Source organism: Camelina sativa, chromosome 2 (genome assembly GCF_000633955.1).
Source record: "Camelina sativa cultivar DH55 chromosome 2, Cs, whole genome shotgun sequence".
NCBI lineage: Eukaryota > Viridiplantae > Streptophyta > Magnoliopsida > Brassicales > Brassicaceae > Camelina > Camelina sativa.
The window spans coordinates 18,555,518-18,579,311 of NC_025686.1; the positions used below are offsets into that span (position 1 = coordinate 18,555,518).

Genomic DNA, 23,794 nt, shown 5'->3' on the forward strand with positions numbered 1-23,794 from the left:
CCAATTGGTTTGTGTAAGAGATTTACGGGTAACTGGGTGAAGTGCAGGAGAGAGACTCGAACATACCAACCTTCAACCGAGATTAAGTCCGGCGGTGCTTCAGAGGGCGGCAACGGCGAGTTTAATAACGGAATTGCCTCTCGAGATTTTAGGGTTTCAGCAACCAAAAGAGAAAAGGGGTAAAGTGAAGGAGAGAGAGTGCGATAAAGTGTTTAGTTTTTTTATTTTTTGGCAAAATTTACTAAGTGTTTGGTGGAATAAGTGATTTTAGTTCCCGTTTTTAAAAAAAGCTATTATAGCGTTTATACAATGCTATCATATGGTAACCAAATTATAAACTCAACTTCGATAGCAATTTTAAAAATCGTGCTATTACGAGGTGCTATCAATGTATATATTTTTTTGTAGTGTAGAGTATATAGTCGGTTTATATTGGTTTAATCTCTTGTATAGTTTGGTTAGCATAGTGGTTTAGTTTCACTTGTATTTAATCTAAATTTATATCTCACTTAACGAAGACATTATCTTTTCCGAGATTCTGTTTTATCTCTCTCAATCTTGTTCATGAGAAAGTTGATAACTTTCGTTCAAGATTTTAAAATTCAATTTATCACCATATTGGTATAACTGTTGAACATGTTCATGACTACGATTAACAAAGCAGGCCTATTGATGGATGAGCACATATCAATGGTTCACAAAGCAGACCTAATCCACCTTTACCTGCTCTTTCAACCCTTAAGTAATTACCGATACAATCGTACAACAGAGGTTAAACCTGTAAGCTCCGTCCCTATACAGAGTTCTTAAAGTTGATCCTTGTCGAGAGTGAGTAGGTTTTCTAGTGAATGATATATATCACACACTCTGACACTGGGGTTCAAATGGAATTGACAATCGACATAAGCCCTGTTCGTTTGTTCATTTGGATGGACCATCTTAATGGTCCATCCAAATGTTGTTCGTTTGTGTCAAGAAAATAACATTATCCAAAATCATTCACATGGATCATTTGAATGAGTTTTAAAATTTTAGGCAAAAATTTGAAACTCATTTGAATGATTCTAGTTGAACCATTTGGATGGAGATGCTTCATCCAAAAATAACAAATTACAAATGTATCCTTATTATACGAAAAATCTATTTATCTACAAAATTATAAATAATATTTTTACAATTCTTACAAAATGTCAAAAACACATGATAAATTTCCCGCTGAAACTAAAATCACGTTTTTCCACCAAAATCATAAAGTCAAAAAAATTTGCCAACAAAAAAAATTTCACTTTTCCGCAAAAAAAAACACAAAATCACATTTTCTCGCCAAAAACGTAAAATCACATTTTCCCGCCAAAAACATAAAATCATATTTTCCCACCAAAAAACCTGAAATCACATTTTCCCGCCAAAAATGCATAAACTAATTTTTCCGCTAAACCTACAATATCACATTTTCCCGTCAAAAACATAAAATCACATTTTCCGGCCAAAAAACGTAAAATCTCATTTTCCCGCCAAAAACGTAAATTCACAATTTCCCGCCAAAAACGCAAAATCATATTTTCCCGCCAAAAACGTAAATTCACAATTTCCCGCCAAAGACGCAAAATCATATTTTCCCGCCAAAAACGTAAAATCACATTTTCCCGGCAAAACCGTAAATTCACCTTTTCCCGCCAAAAACGTAAATTCACAATTTCCCGCCAAACACACAAAATCACATTTTCCCGCCAAAAACGTAAATTCACATTTTCCCGGCAATAACGTAAATTCACTTTTTCCGCAAAAAAAACAATACACAAAATCACTTTTCCCGCCAAAAACGTAAAATCATATTTTTGTTTGGTTTTGAATGAAAATATATGAATATATACTTTAGATCAATATTTAAAATTAATATGGTTAAAATTAAGATTAAAAAATTGTTAGATCAAAACATGGGTATTTTAGTCATTATTCTAATCAAATCCATTTAGATGAGAATGTAAATGAAGCAAACAAACATATCTCCATTAAAATGCATCATTCAAATGAACCTTTTTTATTTTTGTTTGTTGAGTCATTTGACATTCAAATGACTCATTTGGGTGAAGCTTTTGAATGGATCATTTGAATGAATCACACAAATGGTCAAACAAACAGGACCATAGTTGCACTTGTATCATAAGTTCATAATGTTTGAACTTTTGTACTGGAAAAATAGAAATAAGCTGTTTAGTTTATTTATAGAGACTTATCCATTTTTTTCATTTTAAAAACTTGTTCCAAGATTTACTAGAGGATTGTTACTAGAAATTATGTTTTGGCACTAGCATATCTTGGTCATGAAAGTAAACTCGCATTCTTGCTTTTTCTATAGAAAAAGACAAACTTTGACTAAAGAAAAATCTTTTATATATTACAACTTTTTTTTGTGTGGTAAATGATCATCTATTATTACAACTTTGAGAAAAAAGACAAAACACTAACAACGACATCATGGCGTCGTTTCTTATTTCCTTATTTGTGACACCTGCTACGTACTTGCTTTATGATGAAATTAGTTCATTCGAGATTTGGATCGTTGACTAGATTCTGCAAAGTTTCGATAAATTCATCAATGTAACCGATTAGTAATCCAGGACTAACCAAAATCTCCTTTATTCTGGCGTGGTTCCTCCTCACTCGATTCCCCACCTCACTATCTTTGTCCATGACCGAGGTGATTGCAACACTTAAGCTCTCCTTGGAGAACCATCCTGTTTTTTCTCTTTGCACTTCCACCGAAACCTCGAGTTCCTCAGACATCAATCTCGTGTTGAGAACTTGATCAGACAAATATGGAAGCAAGACTATTTGGCAATCACTCACTAGAGCCTCCCACATTGACCCTAAACCACAATGACTCACAAAGCAGCCTATTGATGGATGAGCCAATATCAATGGTTGCTGTACCCATTCTCCCCAGACTACTCCACGATTCTTCACTCTTTCCTCGAACCCTTCCGGTAACGCTTCTTGTATTGTCTTTGCACCTTTTGGTGGCCTGACCGCTACAAGAAATGGTAAACCAGTGAGCTCCATTCCTAAACAGAGTTCTTGGAATTGATCCTTCTCAAGACTGATTTGACTTCCCAATGCACAATATATTACCGATCCCGGTTCGAACCGACTCAGCCAGTGACTCCATCTAGCTTCAAGTGTTTTACTGTTGTCTGGCTCTGGATGCATTGGACCTGTCAAAAGAACCTTTCTCTGGTATTGACTCTCAATATAGTCACAGAATTTACCTTCAACTTCTTTGCAAGTCCTAAGTGAGATGAAATCACAATTCATAAGACCTGTGGTTAACCGGTGATACAGGCTCTCATAGTATATGGAAAAGGACAATAAGGCATGAGCATCTTGCTCACGGAACAACACTTTCGATGAAGGATAACCCGGTGGAGGTACTCCAAATTCACCACCGGGGACAAGTGAATGAGCCATGGAGACAGCCCCTGCCACAAAGTACATCACACTCTTGACTCCATGTTCTTTCGCCATTTCCGGAACCCAATGAGAAAAATCGAAAAATATCAGGTCTGGTCTCAAAGCACGAACGGCTGCTTCGGCCTGATCGCGTGTGAGATTTATGGCTGCGGTCAGAAACTTCTCCAGTGAGAGTGGGACATCCGACGCGGTCTCGGCGCCAGCAGGGAGGCCATCAACATGAGGAATAGTAAGAGTGTGAAAGACGATGCTGTCTGGGAACAGATTGTGATGTTCCAATTGTTTTTGAGCTTTCTTAGGCAGCAAGAAAGTGACTTTATGACCATTCTGTGCTAACTTGTTGGCTAGATGCAAGAACGGAATCATATGACCAAAAGCGAACCACGGGAACATAAAAGCGTGAAACTTTTCACCCATTTTTCTTTCCTAAATTTTCGAAACAAGCAGAACACCGAAAAACAAACAAAAAAGAAAGATTTCAAAAAGAGCCAGAATAATTTTTGTTGCGTTTGAACTTTCAAATGATATACTTTTTTTTTTTGTTTTTCTGTTTCTTTTCTTGCTATATAGTTTATGCGATTGAGATAACTCCTATATATATATCAAAAAAAGTCTGATCAAGATTTTTTTTTTTTTTTTTTTTTTTTTTTTTTTCAATTGTCTTTGAATTTTAGTGCGATGAAGCGTTGGTCCCTTTACTAGTTATCGGGATATAATATGTGAGGCCGGCTAAAGACTGAACACCAATATTTATGAGAAAATGAAAGGTAGTTCCGAGTGTCAGAAGTTGCGTTGTATGTTTTTCAACGTTTCAGTGTCAAAGGCAATAATATGACACGTGCCTCAATAGACAGTAGAGCTCCCGTGGCCACAACTAATAACAGCAATAATATATGACAAAACTGTATAACAGTTTATAGAAATATCCATTATTTTTTTGTCGGCCGTGAGATGGTAATAGGCATTTTTTCCCGTCTAATTTAGAGAATAATTTAGTCTATTCGTTGTCAAAGTTTATTAAAATCTCACTAGATACGGACCCGCACATACGTGCGGGGATATTTTCATAAGTTTTTTTTATTTCTAAAAGAATTTGTTATGTTGTTGTTAATTACAAATTTGTTTTGTGGGTTTGTTGAGAGTTTTTTTGTAAAAATATTGTATTACAAATATTATGCATAATTGTAAAATAATAAAAAATAGTATGCATAGTTGTAAAATAGCTTCCGGGGATAAATTTTCGGATCAATTTTAACATAAAGTTTTTCTTAGTCCTTCATACATATTACAATTACGTTTGGCAAAGCTAATGGTTGTTGTAAATCTTCTAGATTCGAATCCGTATGTACGTGCGGAATTGATTTCAAAAACTAAGTTTATTATCCTGTATGCATTATATTATATACATGTGAGGTAATACTTGTAAACATATTTTTTAGGAATCAACATTCATAATCCAAACTTGTACCTGTTTAGTAATAGATTTGTTTTTAGTTCAGTTTATACAAACAGAATAATTAAATTCGTTTTTGTTATAAGTAAAGACAAAAAAAAAAGAGAAAGGTGGTATGTCTATTTCGAGATCTCAGATTCGTCTCATCCCATATATATCATGTTTTCTCATTCATAACTATAGTTTAAATAATAATTTACTGATTTAAAATATTATATTTTATTCCAACAGATTAAAAAATAACTAAAAGATTTGGTATAACATTTATAACCCGAACGTATATCAGTTGGGCATTTGGTACAAATTATTTCATATCTATTACAAATTATTATAAGATTTTAATACTATAGATTAGATAATATATACCTGAAAATTTATAGATTATATTTACTTATTTGGTTTATCATTGTAAGCTCGCAAGTAACCTGAAAAGCTGCGGGTTCACTGGAAAATTAAATAAATCTCGTCCTGTTTTCTTTCTCCCAAAATTTTATTTCGAATTTTAGTTGTCCAACCTTAATTAGTGATGTAAGTATGCATGCTTTGAATTAATTTTGTGCCAAATAGGTAATATAAAAATGAGTTTGGAAAAAGAAAAAAAGCATAATTTAGAGTTTTTTTTCTTAAGAACAATTCTTCTAAACATTTCAGTAATTTATATTACTGAAATTACTGTTGGGTTTTAAACGGCCCAAGGAAAAAAATTCTGTCAAGAACTTTACTTTTTTTTTTCCGTCAATGTCGAGAACCAAAAATTAGAAAGAGAAAGTTTCTCTGAAAGCAATTGGTGAAGACGCATGCGGTTCTTCATCCTTCCTCTATCAGTCAAAGCAAGGCTCATCAGTCATCAACGTTGATCAGGTTCTTACAATTTTATTATTCTCTTGTTTTGTGTATGTTATTAAAGTTTTGAATCGAAGTGTGTTTTTAATTGTTTAGTTTTCTGTAAATTGTTTGTCCAACAAAAAAAAAGAAAAAAAAAATTTTTCTGTAAATTGTTCTCAAACTATAACTATGAGAAACTGAATGACTCAGTGACTTCAACATCTTGATTTTTATTGTTTTCGCAGAATATCATTGTCACCATCACAACTCTTATTTTCTACGATTATTGATCTAGAATACCAAGTCTAGTAAATGATTAAAATTAAATATAAACTTTTTCTTGCAAATCCGATTATGGGTTCTAGGCATAATATTAAAGTGATGCTCGATTTTGTTAAAACTATTCTGATAATAGATGATTTGAATGACCTTTCTAATACACTTTTTTTTTGCCGTCAAATATACTCTCTTACATTGGAAAGAAAGACAAAATCAGTTTCTTTTTTGTCATGTTAATAAGTTAGACAAAAAGCTAAGCAATATGGATCTAGGCAAGAGAAGCATATGCAAGCACCTGCCATTCCATAGAAATAAGAGGTTAGTAATTTAATCCTCGTAACTTCTCATTTGAAAACTAATCAGAATAGATTTGAATTAATACTAAATAAACTTAGACAAAGTAATTTTTGAAAATATAACTCCTACATGTAAACCTTGTGAACCTTATAGTTATATGTACACTGTAGATGGTATCCTTTTCAACATAGAGAATTGATTGAAAATAGCTTCCAAGTTCCAACTATGATCATGATAGCATGCATCTGCCATTGCCTCTTAAATCTGTAATCAAAGAGAAACTTGCAAATCAGAAACATAATTCTTCTCAATTATTTTCCAATCGAGTTTAATCACAAATCTCTCTAATTCTTTGACATTTTTTTCTTCACTCCATCCTAAAATTGAGAAGTTGTGAACAGACATATAGAAGATTAAAACAAAAAACATTTAAAATAAAATTTGTTTCATCTATTATGCTGTTTTTTTTAACTTAGTTTTCTTACACATAAATGATGTATTCTCACATCATCATCATCGAGTATCATCTTCAAGGTTTCTTCTAAGAAAGTTGTATATTGCCTCAAACTGGGTACAATCTTCACTTGTATATTCCAAATCATTGTTTGCAGCCATTTTTTTTTTTTTTTTTTTGGAAAAATTTGTAATTTTAGATGGTTTGCAGTATTCGAGATGAGTTACACCTTCATTACGTCTACTGTATTTATAGTTGTAGGGCATGTTTAAAAAATTATTTTCTAGTATTTAAGATTTAATCATATCGTCTATAATTATAATTGGTAAGTTGCTAAAATTTTATATATAAGAATATTTCGAAATCGTTTAGAATATGGTAATTATCCGAAATTTATGTGTAAATTGTCAAAGATGATATTTTATTAAAGGAATAATTTTTTAAAGGAAAGATATTATAATATTGTAATCTCCTAATCGTAACAATATAATTTGAATTGTTATATGTTACATTAAAGGTTGACATGCTAAATACGTGGGTAGATTTGTGGGAAGATTTGTTTAACTTTAGGAAATATACACTTTAATATCGTGCAATCATATTGTTTGGCTACAATTTTTATTTGTTCTCTTTAAGTTCATCTACACTAAAATATCAATTAATACCTGTTTGGCTCTGATTTTTTGGCTAACCGTAATCCATTTAATATATGTTTGGCATTTCATATAATAATTTTTTAGTCTATATTACTTATTAAAAATGCTTCCCTTTTAATAATATAGATTCTGCCTCACTGACTTCTAGCTTTATCAAATGTCTCCTTCCTTGTTCGCAGTGTGTAGAGATAAATTTAATTAAATGTTTCGTTAAGTTTGATTCATGGTAGGACTAATTCCATCGAAAGATTTGTATGTTTAGTCATTAGTGAAATATCTCTTCATCTATGCTTTGATATATGTACTATGATCAGAGCCGTTCCACAATATATTGGGGCCAGAAGCCCAAAACAATATTAAGACCGATTTTTAGTGGATCAAAGATAAAATACATATACGTTTCCGGGGTACAAGCACATGCTTTAGTATTAGGTATTAGCGTGTTACGTGGGTTTAGACGAACCAATATCAACAATGCAAGTGAGAAACGACGATGTGAATTATACATGACAATGCATGTGAGAAACGACCATATAAAATTATACATATTTGGTTTACGTGTGCGGAATATACAGAGTGTAGAATTAGCATAGAAACTGAAATTTGAGAGATTAGAGCTTCGAAAGTCCATGCATATAACGTCATTTTGGCAAACCAAGTTTCTTTAAAAAGTGTTTTATTCATGTTCTTTCTCTTCTAGACTAGTTTCTGTAATGCTTCTATAAACTTATTGACATAACCATTCATTAGTCCAGTACTAACCAGAGAGTCTTTCCATTTGGCGTGGTTTCTCCTCACTAGGTTCCCTAGCTCACTGTCTTTATCCATCACAGACCTAATCGAACCGCTCAAGCTCTCCTTTGAAAACCATCCTGTATCCTCTCTTTCCACCTCTACCGAGACCTCGAGTTCCTCGCTCATCAATCTAGTGTTAAATATTTGTTCACCCAAATGTGGAATAAACACTATTTGACAGTCATTCACTAGACCCTCCCACATTGAACCAAAACCGCAATGACTCACAAAGCAGCCTATTGATGGATGAGCCAATATCAATGGTTGCTGTACCCATCTTCCCCAAACCACTCCACGCCCCTTAACCCTCTCTTCGAACCCGTTTGGTAAGGCTTCTTGGATTGTCGAGGAGCCTTTTGGTGGCTTTACCGCTACAAGAAATGGTAAACCAGTCAGCTCCATTCCTAAACAGAGTTCTTGGAATTGATCCTTTTCAAGAATGATTTGGCTGCCCAATGCACAATATACAACTGATCCTGGTTCAAACCGGCTCAACCACTGCATCCATTGATCTTCAAGTGGTTTACTATTGTCCGGCTCAGGAAGCATTGGACCTGTCAAGAGAACCTCTCTTTGAAATTGGCTTTCGATGAAATCGCAGAATTTTCCTTCCATCTCTTGGCAAGTCCTTATAGAAATGACATCGCAGTTTGTAAGTCCTATCATGATCCGTTCGTAAAACGTAGTATTATCTCCAAACGGATGTGAGAGGAAGGAGAAGCAGTTCGTTTCTTGTCCCCGAAGCAAAACCTTAGACGAAGGATATCCAGGTGGAGGAACAGCCAAATCATCTGGACTACGACCAGGGACAAACGAGATAGCTACACATGCTGCAGATATGGTTATAAAGTTCACACTCCTGGCTCCATACTCTCCAGCTATTTCCGGAATCCAGTGAGCAAAATCGAAGAAAATAAGATCCGGTTTACCTATAGAAACCGCTTCTTGGACCTGATTGCGTGTCCGATCCATAGCCGAGGCGAGAAAACTCCCTGAAGATATCTGTATATCCGAGGTTGTCTCGGCGCCAGCAGGGAGGCCATCTACGGATGGGATGGTAAGAGTGTGAAAGAATATGTAGTCTGGGAAGAGATTGAGAGGTTCAAGTTGCTTCAGCGCTTTCTTGGGAAGCAAGAAAGTGATCTTGTGCCCTTTCTCAGCTAATTTGTTAGCCAGATGCAAAAATGCAGTCATGTGACCGAAACCGAACCAAGGGAACATAAAAGCATGAAACTTTGACATCATTTCAGTTTATGTTACTTAATTTTTTGTTTTCTTTTAATATTGTTCTTAAGGTTCTTATGTTTCTGTTTTGTGAGAGAATTCAGTTACAGAGAAGACCTGAAGTTTAGGAGAGTACTGGTATGAATTGAATGATTAATATCTTTAGTTACGAATAAATCTTTAGTTTTTAATTAATATCTACTGTATTTAAGATTTTTATAATCTGTATGGAGTTTTTGTTAATTAATTTCGGAAATTACTCCCTCATCTATGGTATAATCATACAATTTAACGGCAAATGTAAAAAATACTATATTATTTAGCTTCCGGAATCTATTCCCCAACTTACGGGAAATTGTAAAGATCATGCATGACATTCAATTATGATTGCATATGTTATTTGTAAGAGCTAATCAGATATGTGAATCTGGAGTATATCTTTACTTGTAGAAAGACCACATTCAGCTCCGATCCCATCGTTAACTCTAACTCTAAGGATTCTAACTCTAAGGATGACAAATGCGCAATCTGAGGTTGCGTCCAATCGTTTACATATTAACTAGAAGATATCCTGTGCTTTAAGCACGGATCAACATTTTTTAAAAATTATAATATAATAATAAAAATTATTGTTATATATTTTTAAAGATGACAAATGCGCAATCTGAGGTTGTTAGAAAGACCACATTCAGCTCCGATCCCATCATTAACTCTAACTCTAAGGATGACAAATGCGCAATCTGAGGTTGCGTCCAATCGTTTACATATTAACTAGAAGATATCCTGTGCTTTAAGCACGGATCAACATTTTTTAAAAATTATAATATAATAATAAAAATTATTGTTATATATTTTTAAAATATTATTTTGTTTGAGATAATATTTATTTTTAATTGTTCTATAAATTTTTATATGTCTTTTTAAATACTAATTATGAGTATTATAGTATTTTATTTTTTGATGTATATTATAGTTTTATATTGTTTGTTTGTTATATATGCATCAATATTTTGTAAATATGAAGTAGTAATTTTAATATTATAATTGTGAGCAAATAAAATTTATTAATTTATCAACTATATAAATTTAGTTTTACCAATCCGCCAATATGGAAATTAAAACAAACATTCTTTTTCCATAGATTAAGTAATATATCTATTACATTAAAAAGAGTAATATATCTTCGTTTTTAAAAATTCAAATCACAACACATGCAGAAAAAAATCTGCATATTTATTAATCATAAGCATTATATGAAAATTCTAACCAATTTGTAAATAAAATAAAAAAAGATGATAGGAAAATCATAATTTGAAATCTTAATAAAATCTTCGAAATCTAGTTATTAAAAATAATTTGATTGTCTACTTGGATATAAAATCGTAGTTTTTGAAATTCTGATTGGTTTATATTTTTTAAAAAGGTATTTAGTAATTTTCGTCCATAATTTTATTAGAGGGAGAAAATAATTTTTTTAAAACTAATAATTATCTGTATTTTAAAAAAATCTTAGCTGTTAATTTTTATTTTTAAAAATTTTTAAGTGTAAATTAGTTTTGATTTGAATAGATTTTTTTTACTTTTCTAAATTTTTTAATTTTTTATATGTCGGCATTTTTTATTTTTAATTAATTATATTTATTTAGTTAATCTTAATTAAAATTTTCTAAGGGCAATTGAATATAATTGTTTTACACATTTTAAGGTTAGTTTCATAATTGTACTTCTCAATTAATATAGTAGGATTAAGAGATTTATTCCTAATCAGTATGTGTTTTAATTAAGTCAGTCATGGAAAATCAATAAGTATCGGCGTCTAATAATATTCTTAAAAACCCCATTATATTCTCCACTAAAAAAAATACCATGCAAATATACTGTCATTCTTAACAGAAAGTTATGTTGAAAGACTTTTAAAGCACACTGTTTTACAATTTAGACAGAGAATGTAAAACATGAATTTGAATAAGAAACTAGTGCGTACTTGGGCATTTTATTGAACACAAGTATACAGAATATTCTTCTTTTGTAACCCTCAGGAAGAAGGGAAACTTGCAACGAAATTCACAACTGATGCAAAGAGGTCGAGTAGCACCATTGTTGGGAAGTATTTCAACAGTAGGGAATGTGTGTCCTAGCTTCATATAATATAAATCTCCAAGTACACAATCAATATGGAGACTGAGTCCACACTCAACACAAGTATAGTAACACACACGCGGATCTGTCTTTGTCTCACAAATATCACACCACAAGTCACCGGAATCGTTTACAGAAGAACCTTGACATAGTGACAGAAAATGATCGTCACACCTGTGTTTTACCTTTCTTGGTAAAGTAGCGCATCTCATGCATAATGAGTACTCATCACAGACCGTACAATTCAAGGGATTATCTTCTATATCTGTGTCACAAGCCTGACATCGTCTCGAACTTTGCAAGGTAAAATATAAGGGATGTTCGTGCAGATCATGTTGAAACGGTTCCGATACAGAACTACACCGAACATCATACCTAACATGACGTTTGCAACCTGCATGATGACACTCGTACATGAAACCATCAGTTAAGGTTTTACAAGATCGACACGTAAGATCATCCACGTCTCTATCAATCCGTGGCGGTGAAAGTTCTAGAGAGAGTTTATGGTTGTGCAATAAATGTCGCTTCTTTCGAGGAAGATTAGCACACGTTTCGTGAAGGATGAAATCACATTCCACGCATTTGTAGCATGGATCACCGTTGATGGCAAGAATGCAACACCGACAACGCATGTAAACATTATCTGTAACATAATTCTCATCCAACCTGATGAGAACATGTTCTTCATGACTAAAATGAACGATATCTCCCTTTTCATTAATTACATTGAATGGATCTTCGATATCTTCTACTTCTTCAGGCACATCTTCGAGTTCTAACTCATCCCACACTTCTTTTCTTGTTGCACATTTTGAATGGACGACATAACTAGGACAACGAGAGCATTCATAACCTCCGTAGACCCAATTAATCTTTTTCCGACAAACGCCACACTCTTTATCTCCTTCTCCTTGACCAAGATGAAAAGTATGAGAGATGCGATGGTTATGACGATTTATGCTTATGACTCGCGGTAGACTCTCAATACAATCTTTGTAGACCATCAGATTGCATTCAAGACATACATAAGGATTGCGGTCGTCTTCCACACCACATGCATTACAAGTAAAGGTGACTAGCCTTAACAAGAGGGTGAGCCTATGCTTGTGGTGCTTTGGTACATAAATTGTGAGTGGTGGTGGTTTTACCATACAACTTATATCCATGCTAATGTTGCATATCGTGCAACGAGCAAACATACTCGGAAGCATATATCGACAAAAATGGCAACGGTCGTTAGCTACACTACTGTCAAGCGGTGGGATAGCAGTACTAGAGAAGATCTTAAGAATGTGATTACACATAAATGGCTGATTGAGAAAGCGGTCGACGCATTCCTTGTGCATCATCAAGCCGCACTCCGTGGACGTGCAATGATAGTTGATGTAACCTCTTCGCGATAAAGGGAGGCAAGAAAAGAGGCACCGAAGATTGGCAAAACCAGAAGCACTACATGATAAAGGATGATCATGAAACGGAGAGGTGACTATTTCGAAATCCATAGGATACATTTTTCACAAAAGGAAAAAACAAAAAAAAAAAATCAAAGGAAAGAAAGAAAGCAGAAGTTGAGTTTCAATATTTTTCTGAGAGCTCCTCTTCTTCATGTATACTTGATTTCTTTAGAACTCGTTTAATGGTTATCATATCGATCGGCTCACACTGCCAGCTAATGAAATAAAAACAACATAACTAAGCCAACTAATAAAAATAATAAATAATAATACAACGTTCCAGTCATTTAATCAAAGACAACGTGGTTATGTGTCGCCGTCGCCTTCTTCAAATCTGTTTTATATAAAAAAACTAGCAATCGATCCGCGCTGCGCGGTAGTTAGACTAAAGTGTATTCTAAATTTTGTTGTGTATATTTTTTTTGTTTTTGTAAATTCATCTTTACGTTTATTTTTGTATTTAATTTTGCTTGCTTATGTTGTTTTGTTAGATATTTTAATAAAAATATGTTTTGCAATAAGTATAATTTAGTTTGCTGTTTTTAAAAGAAAAATTGAGATCATCTTGTGTGTTTATAATACTTAAAAAAAAAAATATTATTAGAAGTTAACATTGTTTAGTTGAAGTTGTTGTTTTGTTGTAGTTGTTAGTTGTCATTAATTTATTATTATTTTCCATTTTGTGGTTGAATTGTTATTTAATATTTTCATATGTATTTTGTAAACTGTTGGAGTAATTTTTTTTGTCAATGTTTAGTGTTTGGAGTGAAATAGATTGTGGATTTTATTAAGAAAAATAAATAAAATCAATAACTTACATTCATCTTTTCTAGACTATTTTTGTTTGTTTCATTCAGGCCCAATTTCTCTGTAAGGCTTATAATTTGTGGGTTTATTAGGCCATTATTTGTATGTTATTGAGTTAAAATTGATTTGTTCTTTTTCAAAATCCGATGTACTTGTGAACGGATAGGAGAAGAGCAATTTTCCGATCTAGAGGTCTGTTTGAGGATTGAACTTATGTCTTTGATGCTCGTAATCATTTTTTCAGTCATTCCTGTCATAATCGTTTTCCCTTGATTTTTTTTTGGGGTTTGCGTATTTGGTTTATTCTTTGCTCGCTTCGCACCTGTTGGGGATATTTGGTTATCCCCTGTTGATTTTGTTAAAGGTGAATGTCAATTAGGTTGCAAATTTGTTTATATGAAAATATGTTAGCTTCTTTAGGTTTTCTAATTAAGTTGTGAGTTGTTTTGTGTTCTTGGTTGTAATTTTTTCCCCGTTTGTCCTGTGAGTGATTTTTTCGATTCGGTGTGAGTTGTGTTTTGGAAAAAAATAATTTTCTTGCTTATCTTGCTGTAATTTTATAAAGTCCGGGTTGTTTTTTTGTTTTCTCGGTTGCTTTTTCATAGAATTTTGTGTTACGGTTATCTGATTGTGGCATTCATATATTTGAATCTTTTTAGTTTATTAAATGTGTGTTCATCTTTTTGCGTCTTTGTCTTTGGTGATGGATTTGTGAAGTGCTGCCAAATAATTTTAATTGATTTCTAGCTAGTTGTGTTTCCTTGATTCTTTGAAAGTGTTGCTTGGGTTGCCTTGTTTTGATATTTGAAATTTTAAATTATGATTAGTTTAATAGAAAATTTTAACTATATTATTACCACTAATAAAAAATTATAGTATTGTTTTCTTATTTTAACATTTAATTTATTTTACATAATTATTTTTTATTTAAACTTTTGATTAATTATAATTAACATAAATATGCACTAAATGAATATTAAAATTTATTTTAAAATAAAAAAATTGAATTCATAGGATTTAAAAATAGTGATGAGTCTAGAGACATTGAATGAAATAGTGTTGGACCTACAGATTTTGGATGAAATTTAGTTGATCAGTTTTTCATTTGTATGATTGTTTAAAGGGCTTATTAAAATCTGTAAGGCCCACAAAATTATAGAAGAAGTGGCTGACGTGGCAGCTGACGTGGCAGCACCAAGAGTGAGAAAATGTAACTTTATATATATAGATATACTATTTTCGTTTCACAGGTAAGATGTTTTTAGTTGACAAAAAAAAAGTTAGATGTTTTTAAGTTTCTATATAATTTTTAGATTAATTTTATATTTTATATTATTTCTTATATATTAATAGAGAAACATTTTTTTTAAGAATGATGATGTGTGTCGCCAGAGAGCTCGAAGCATATTTTAGTCAATAACCCTCATTAATTATACTAATTACATCTATGCCACTATATATTTAAATCAAAATTCATTAAATAAATTAAAACTATTTGTAGCCATTTGATTTAAATCTATATTACTATTCTTTAGAAAAAAACAATTTTTTTTAACTGATAATTATTCATATTCTATTAAAATAAAGTCATACATATTTTTCCACCACGTTAAAATTTTTTCTACATTCAAATATTTCACGGGTGAAATGTATTTTTACACAAAATAGTCATAAATTTGAATAATAATAAAAAATTAGCTACAGATTTTGTTTTATACAAACGAATCTTAGATCTCAAATAATAATTTTACTCAAAATAATTTTATTTGAATTGATTCATCCGCACTATGTGCGGGTTGTTTACCTAGTGTAGTTTTATTTATGATTGGTTAAACCTTTTAAAAGTAACTAGATTTTGAACCAACTTTAGCGTGGGTTTATTTGATATAATTTGGTGAAAATTATATACTATTGATGACAGTTATGAAAAATTATCTTTTAGAAAACTTTAAATTACTATTAAGTCAAAACTTTTATTTCAGATATACAATTTTTTAAAAATATAAAAATTAGTTGTGCTAAAAAAATCAAATCTGATCAAAATAATCATGAATTTAACTGGACATCTAAGTGAGGCAGATCAAACATTCGAACTGGTGATCTTGAATATACTAAATCATTTCTTTGACCACCAGACAAACGAAACATTTTTAGAATAATGAATTAATCTCGTTTTCTCATATTTAATTGACAGCCACCATTTATGTCTTTGCGTTTTTTTTTTCCACTATTTTCTTACTCTTCGTATTTTTTCTCTTCATTTTCATCGTCAAATTTCATGATAATTATCATTATTACTTTTACCGTCCGGTTCGTCGTTATACTCTTCTTCTTCATATTTTTCGTCAGCTTCCTCACAGTAGAACATTTAAAATCTTTTTTTTTAGAATACCACGTAACTTGTTAATCCATCAAACTCCAAGACCAAAATCATTGCCTCTTTTCTCGTAAATTTCATGGATCACCATAGTTACTACATGTACTCAATTATTGATATTTTCACCCGTATACTTACTCGGTTTTAAATCCACATGTATTGAAATTTCTCGAACCAAAATCTTTGATACTACAAAATTGCAAATTACTTGTAGAGAAAGTAATATGAACATATGTATAGCTAATAAAAATGTGTTTGTCATCGATACTTTTTCTTCAAACCTCAAAAATTAACTCATACAACATCAAATCAAGGTCATACATGGTCAATCCTTCTTCCTTAGATCCAAAAATAAAAAAATTACTGAAACAATATCAAATCACCTATAAAGTCATACACAAAAACATGTTTTACAACATAAGAGATGTAAAACACAAAGAGAGATAAATAAGATATTTTTAAGTTATTAAAAAATCAAATATATAATATTTAATAATACTTAAATTTTTATTTCTAATAGAGTTTAAAAATTTAGAGTAGTTTAAATATTTTTAGAGTTAAATATTAATGATACTTAAACTTTTGATAGAGTTTAAATATTTATAATATTTTAAACTTTCTATGGGGATATTTATAATATTTTTAAAAATTCTATAAAGTTTAAATATTTATAATATTTGAACCTTTTAAAAAATTCAATAATTATAATACTTTAAACATTTAAAATTTAAAAATTATAATATTTAAAAACTTTTTAAAAGCTAAGAACTTTTAAAAGTTTTAATATTTATAATATTTAAACTTTTAAAAATTTAAAATATTATAATACTTTTTTGAAAGTTTTTAAAGTTTTAGTTTGATCAACTAAAAACCGGATCAAACCGAATAAAACTTTTAAACTTGGAAGCATGATAAATCAAGCTATATTGGTTCCGAACCATCATCTAAAACTTTTCTACCCGATGTGGAATATTGTATATAATTTTTTATTATTTTCATAAATTTAAAATTTTACTTTTTCTGAAAAATTCTGGAAATTTAAAAAATGGTAATGAATGACATGTCAAATCCTAATTTGTCGTTTAAAAAATATCTTAATATAGAAATTCTGAAAATTTAAAAAATATTAACTAGTGATATATTGAATTCCGATTAGTTGTTTTAAATCCTAGGTGAATAGCTTTAGGAGCTTATAGCTTCTACTTTTATTTAGTATAAGATTATTCTACTACATGTTTTTATACATATTTGTTTGGTTTTCTTTTCTTCCTCCCATTAGTCTATTGGACTTTCGGCATAGATTATTAACATTTAATGGTAATCCGCCGATGGTCAGCCAACGATTCATGTAAGATTACTGACTTTTGGGTTTATTAGTATATCATAAAAGAACAAGAACACATGGGCGGATTTAGATATGCATTAATGCACCGTGGTGGTTAACATGTGAAACAAAAAAACAGTAAAATAATGATACACAAGTTACGATTAAGCCACCGTGGTGGTTAACATGTGCCTACAACTTCAGATTCCAAAATCTTCGCCTTCTTCAGAATATGTTAATTTTGTCTCACGTAAGATTCTTGACATTTTGGTAGATCTATATGGATAGTGGATACTCCCGTAGCAATGAATCTCCCTTGCTAACTCTAGTTTGCCTTTTGATTTTCATATTTTAAACATTAGGAGTAGGCAATATCCAACTTTCAAATATCACTAAAACCCAACTTTCTATCGCTTTTTTTTCAAAAAGTTTATGGATAATTTTGCAACTGTGTCCACAAACACAACGTTAAATATGATTGCAAAAATATCCATGACGTTATGAAGTTGGCTTAATTATGTTGGTGTGCTGTAATCATATGTATAACACTTGGACAATAATGTAATATGATTACAACATTAAACGTGACTTCATAATGTCTTAAAATTTATAACACTTGGACAATAATGAAGTGAATTCATGACTTCTTCACAAGTTCAATCAAACTCTGTTCAAACTTATCGATATAACCATCAGCAAAACCAGACTCAGCCAAAACACATCTCCACTTGTCATGATTCTTCCTCACTTTCTCACCGACCTCACTACCTTCCTCCATCACACTCTTCACAGCATTCTCCAAGCTCCCCCGCGAGAACCACCCATTCTCTTCCCTCTCCACCTCAACCGCCATCTCCATCTCCTCCGTCATCAGCCTTGCGTTCAATATCTGTTCTCCGTGCTGCGGAACCAAAACAATCTGACAATCACTCATCAAAGACTCCCACATCAAACCAAACCCGCAGTGGCTAACAAAACATCCCACAGAAGGATGGTCTAACACCAACGGTTGCTGAATCCAACCTCCGAACACAATGCCACGCCCTTGAACCCTCTCCTCGAATCCTTCCGGTAACGCTTCCTCGACGGTTGATACACCCGAAGGAGGCTTAATTGCAACCAGAAACGGTAAACCGGTTGATTCTAGCCCTAAACAGAGTTCTTGAAACTGATCCACCTTGTCTACAACGGGTTGGCTACCGAAAGCGCAGAACACAACCGAACCGGGTTTGAATTTGGCTAGCCACTCTGCCCACCGAGACTCTAGAGAGGGCTGATTAGGTTTGGATCCAGGGAGTACTGGTCCGGTCAGGTAAACCGGTTTGCTGTATTGGCTACTGATGTAATCGCAGAATTTGCCTTCTGTCTCACGACAAGTCCTTATAGCTATCGCGTCGCAGTTTCTCATCGTGGTAACTTTCACGTCAAAGAAACAAGCAGTCCCCTCACGCTTCCTCCACATAAAGTTTAAGGCTTTTGCTTCATGCGCACGCAAGACGACTTTCGAAGATGGGTAACCTAGAGGTGTCTTAGCTAACTCCTCCCCTGACAGTTCCTTCCCGTCAATGACTTCACGCTCAGCGGCAGGGACAAGAGACAACGCGATTGCCGCAGCACTCACAATGTTGAAGCAAACGGTTTTAGCACCCACTGATTTAGCAACTTCCGGTATCCAATCGGCAGTATCGAAGAAAACCAAGTCAGGCTTGATTGTATGGAAAATGGTCTCGACCTCTGGCCGGGTTTGGTTCATTGCAACTCTAAGCAAATAAGTCAAGAAGTAGGGGACGTCGGAGTTGGTTTCGGCACCGGGAGGGAGCCCTTTGACCTGAGGAATGGAGATGGTGTGGAAAGTGATGAGATTCGGGTACAGATTAAGAGGTTCGAGCTGGGTTAGTGCTTTCTTGGGAAGCAAGAAAACAATCTTGTGACCTTTCTCTGCGAGTTTGTTGGAGAGGTGGAGAAAAGGAGTCATGTGACCAAAGGCTAGCCATGGATACATCAATGCTCATTCTTGACGAACCATTTGATCCAAAATCACCCATGTTCTTCTTTGGGTTCTGTCTTGTACCTTCAATTACCGGAAATATTGTTTTATATACTTTTTCCTTCTTTTGTTTGATTTCTGAGATTTGTCTTTTCAAAGTATAAAAAGGCACAAACCCGCTAAACGGATTGGTGAGTGTGGCTCGTGGTGAATAGTGTGTCGCTATTTGGGGAACCAAATGACCGGGCAAGTGTAACCTCCCGTGTAAGTGCAACTGTGCAACACGTGATGGTATCGTAACATGCATCAACAAAAAGAGTAATAGACAAAACCGGACATCATGTGGTCAGTCATGGGCCTGCATGAATCGGCCACCAATTATTGATAGATCATATTTAAATTCGTTTCCTTTACTAATCCCACAGTCAACGTCAGAACTTGAGTTACATTTGCAAAGTATAACACTTCAGGTGTTTTAAACGGACAATTAATTCTAAGAGTGTAACTCTTGGAATAAATTTAACGTTTTCTTTCCATATAAAATAGTTTGTTTGTAATGATACTCAAACCATCCCAATTAAACAATCGACTCTTTTTTTTTATTAAAAACATAAACATAAAATATCACAATAGTTACCATGGAAGGTAAGATCAAAGCTCTTCTCTCCACGATTCTTGTAGTGACTTTGTGTGTCACTATTTTAGTGAGGCCGGGCCTTGCTCAACTCCCTATTATTCCTGGATCTTCTTCTCCCGGCTCTCCAATTGATCTCACAAAATGTTGGTCGTCGATCCTTAGCATTCAAGGTTGCGAAATCGAAATCTTCAAATCGGCTTTAACTAGTAAATTTGAAAATGTTGGACGGATATGCTGCAAGGTGTTTACCGAAATCGATGCAAAGTGTTGGCCCAAAATGTTTCCATTGAATCCTTTCTTCCCTCCTCTTCTTAAAGATGGTTGCTCTCGCATCAATGCAGCTGCTCCAACACTTGCAACATCTAATAAACTCTCAATTGTTCCTGGATTTTCTCTTCCTGGTCCTCCGGTTGATATCACAAAATGCTGGTCATCACTCTCTAGTGTCGAAGGTTGTGTAGCTGAGATATTCAAATCAGTATTCACAGGAAAGTTTGGTAGTGTTGGACATATGTGTTGCAAAGCATTTTCGGACGTAGATTCAAAGTGTTGGCCACATATGTTTCCGCTAAATCCGTTCTTCCCTCCTCTTCTCAAAGATAGTTGCTCTCACATCGAAGCAGCTGCTCCTACACACAAGTGAAGTAGCTATGGGACCATCATTCGCAATAAAAAAAAAATTAAGCTCATTATATAGTTTATTAGAAAAAGTTTCACGTGATGCATGGTTAAAATGAACGTAATAAAATATGTTTAGTTATTTTAAAATACATTCAATAATAATTAACATTAATATTATGAATAAAATATATTAACTGTAAACAAAAGAAACAATTTTATGAATTATCATCTATAATTAAATTTTTATATTAAAATTTATCAAGTATATCAAAAGAAACAAAGTACAGTATTGATACACAAAATAAGCATTCTAAACAACATTTACTTTTGCACACATTTACTAATTTTAAAACGTAAAGAAGATACAAAATACCTTGTGTCTCTTCTAAAAGTGAGAATGTGTCATGTCATGTACCTTAAACCTTATTCATCTAGTCTTTTCACATATGCTCTAAAACTTTGACTTTACTTATTCATTTCAAAACCTACAAAAGTCACATAAAAGAAAAAAAAATTAAGATATTTTAGTTAAATAAAAATTGATATTACAAAATTTTAAAATTTATGTGAGAGGTAGAATATGATGTTTGATGAAGAATTTGTCTTCCTATTTGTAGAGAAATTTGTGGTATCAACAATATATCATTAGTGTCATGAGAGGTTTTCAGTTTTTATTTTTGGTCAAACATCATGGGAGCTAGTTATGGTTACATTTCAAAGAATAAATATGTCATACATTTTTTTTTTGTTTTTTTTTCTCATTTTTTGTAAAGTAGAAATTGTATGGAATTAATACATTAAAGTATATTAATATGTTGAAAGTTTTTTTAATTTTTTTTTCAAACATCATGGGAGTTACATTTTAAAGAATTAATATGAAATAAATTGTGATCATTATTATTATTAATGAGAAACAAAATAGAATTATTGTTTCATATCTTGAAATTATATAAGAATAAAATTGTCTTTATTTTTAAAATTATAAAACAAATATTTTATTTTTGAATTACTGAAAATATTGAAAATTATAGTGTTATAGTAATTATATACAATATTGATAAATGATACCTCATAAGTAATATATTTACTTACAAAATATGCTGTCCAATTGTAATGCCCGCAAACCAAATAGACAGTTGTGGGGTGGATGTCGATTAACACCATAGGTGTGTTGGTCGAGACCAACAATTTCTGGTTCGGTTGGTTCAGTTTAAATCGCCAGTTTGAAACAGTTTGGGATTTGGGAAAGCCCTAAATCGTGGTATTTAAGGAGAATGTCAACTTTGGGGGTTTGTTTAGCCTCCTTATCGTTCCAGAGAGAATATGAGAGAAAAGGAGAAAGTCCCTGAAAGATTCTTGAGATTTCCTGGACGTTTTTCTGAAGGTTTCTAGGCTTGTTTTGATGTGTTCAGAGCGCCAGAAGGGAGATCTGAACGTGGAGTGACGTTTGGATCTTGATGTTCTTTGTTATTTTCTTTCTAAATCAAGGTGAGTGCTTGACCATGGCTTATCTAAGCGATTGGATGTGTGTTTTGTGTGTGTTTTTGGTGTTTGATTGCTTGTTTGCCTGTTTGTGCGTGGTTTTCGTGGAGGTTGTGGCCTGTTGAGGTCGGATCCGGTGTCATGGAGCCGAGAGGAGTCGGAGGAGATCGTGTTCGGCGAAGCTCTGCGCGACTACGTCGATCGATGTAAAGAAAGCGTCGATCGATGCAGTTAGGAAATTGGAGGAGACGCAAGGTTGCATCGATCGATACGAGGAGTGCATCGGTTGATGCAGCTAGAGATTTGGAGGTTGCATCGGTCGACACAAGGGGTGCGTCACTCGATGCAAAGATGTTGCATCGGTCAACGCAAAGAGTCCATTGGTCGAGGCAAGGTCGCAAAGTTATGCATATGTTCAAAATTGTCTCGTTTGCTTGTTTTTATGCATTGGTTGTGTTTGTCTTCTCGCTTGTGTGTATAGCCTAGTCGATTGGAGGATCGCCTCACTAAATATTTGTAATAATACTCATGCATCTCAATTCTTATTTGTGGTGTGCAGGTATGTGACGTGGAATCATGGCGATGAGGAGGAGGATGATCTAGGGTCTCGGTTATTGTGTTGTTGTTATGTTTATATATTGTTGGAACCTTATATAGAAGTATGCTAGGTTGTTGGATAGAATGGTTAGGAATGATATCGTGTTGATATTTTATCGGAGTTGGTTATGAGTTATGTTTCCGTTGTGCATGTTATTGGATATTGGTTTATTATTGGTATTATGGTTGGTTAGTAATGTTTATGTAGTTGGTTTAATTAAGTAGTATGGGATGCTTGATTGATACAAAAAAAAAAACAGGTCGTGTTATTTCACCAATAAAACATAAATTATATTGCAATTAATACATCAAAGTGTATTAAAATGATGAGTGTGTTATGAATAATAGACGGATGCCCATTAAAAGGCCTCTCTTGTAGAAATTTCTAGAATTACTTGTAAACTAGATTTACTTTGTCATCAAGCAAAACCCTCTCTTTGTACTCCTATATAAAGGATCTTTGATTCATTGGAATAAGACACCATTAGCTTCCTCCTCTTTTATCTATCTATAACACGTTATCAACATGTTATTTAAAGCTAAAAGTCATGTCAAAACTTACGAGCCTTGAATTTGAAGCTCTTGACATCAGTGGAGACACTACTTGGCATGGGCACTAGATGCTGAAATTCATCTAGATTCAAAGGATCTCCTTGACACCATCAAAGAAAGAAATCAAACTCAATGTAAAGACAAGTCCAAAGCTATGATTTTCCTTCGTCATCACCTCCATGAGGATCTCAAGAATGAATACTTGAGCGTGAAAGACCAACAAATCCTTTGGAATGATCTAAAGGAAAGGTATGATCATCAAAAGACTATGATTTTACCTAAGGCTCGCTATGATTGGAATCACCTGAGATTACAAGACTTCAAGTCTGTAAGTGAGAACAACTCAGCTTTGTTCAAAAT

At 33.0% G+C, this 23,794-nt stretch overlaps 5 protein-coding genes across 5 annotated transcripts; 2 read left to right on the forward strand and 3 right to left on the reverse strand.

Annotated features, from left to right (window-relative positions):
- Positions 2,328-4,041, reverse strand: LOC104729132 (UDP-glycosyltransferase 79B9-like). Its single transcript, XM_010448025.2, has one exon. It carries the CDS (start codon positions 3,886-3,888, stop codon positions 2,545-2,547), a length of 1,344 nt encoding a protein of 447 aa, XP_010446327.1. The 5' UTR covers positions 3,889-4,041; the 3' UTR covers positions 2,328-2,544.
- Positions 8,132-9,475, reverse strand: LOC104729139 (UDP-glycosyltransferase 79B6-like). The gene has a single exon (XM_010448036.1). The coding sequence runs from the start codon at positions 9,473-9,475 to the stop codon at positions 8,132-8,134; it is 1,344 nt and encodes a 447-aa protein (XP_010446338.1).
- LOC109128875 lies at positions 12,050-12,392 on the forward strand. Its single transcript, XM_019236048.1, has one exon. The coding sequence runs from the start codon at positions 12,115-12,117 to the stop codon at positions 12,373-12,375; it is 261 nt and encodes an 86-aa protein (XP_019091593.1). The 5' UTR covers positions 12,050-12,114; the 3' UTR covers positions 12,376-12,392.
- LOC104753830 (anthocyanidin 3-O-glucoside 2'''-O-xylosyltransferase) lies at positions 18,196-19,603 on the reverse strand. Its single transcript, XM_010476026.2, is given in 2 exon segments — positions 18,196-19,561; positions 19,563-19,603. Coding segments are annotated over 2 exon segments (1,407 nt in total).
- On the forward strand, positions 20,136-20,890 carry LOC104729153. The gene has a single exon (XM_010448055.1). The coding sequence runs from the start codon at positions 20,184-20,186 to the stop codon at positions 20,823-20,825; it is 642 nt and encodes a 213-aa protein (XP_010446357.1). The 5' UTR covers positions 20,136-20,183; the 3' UTR covers positions 20,826-20,890.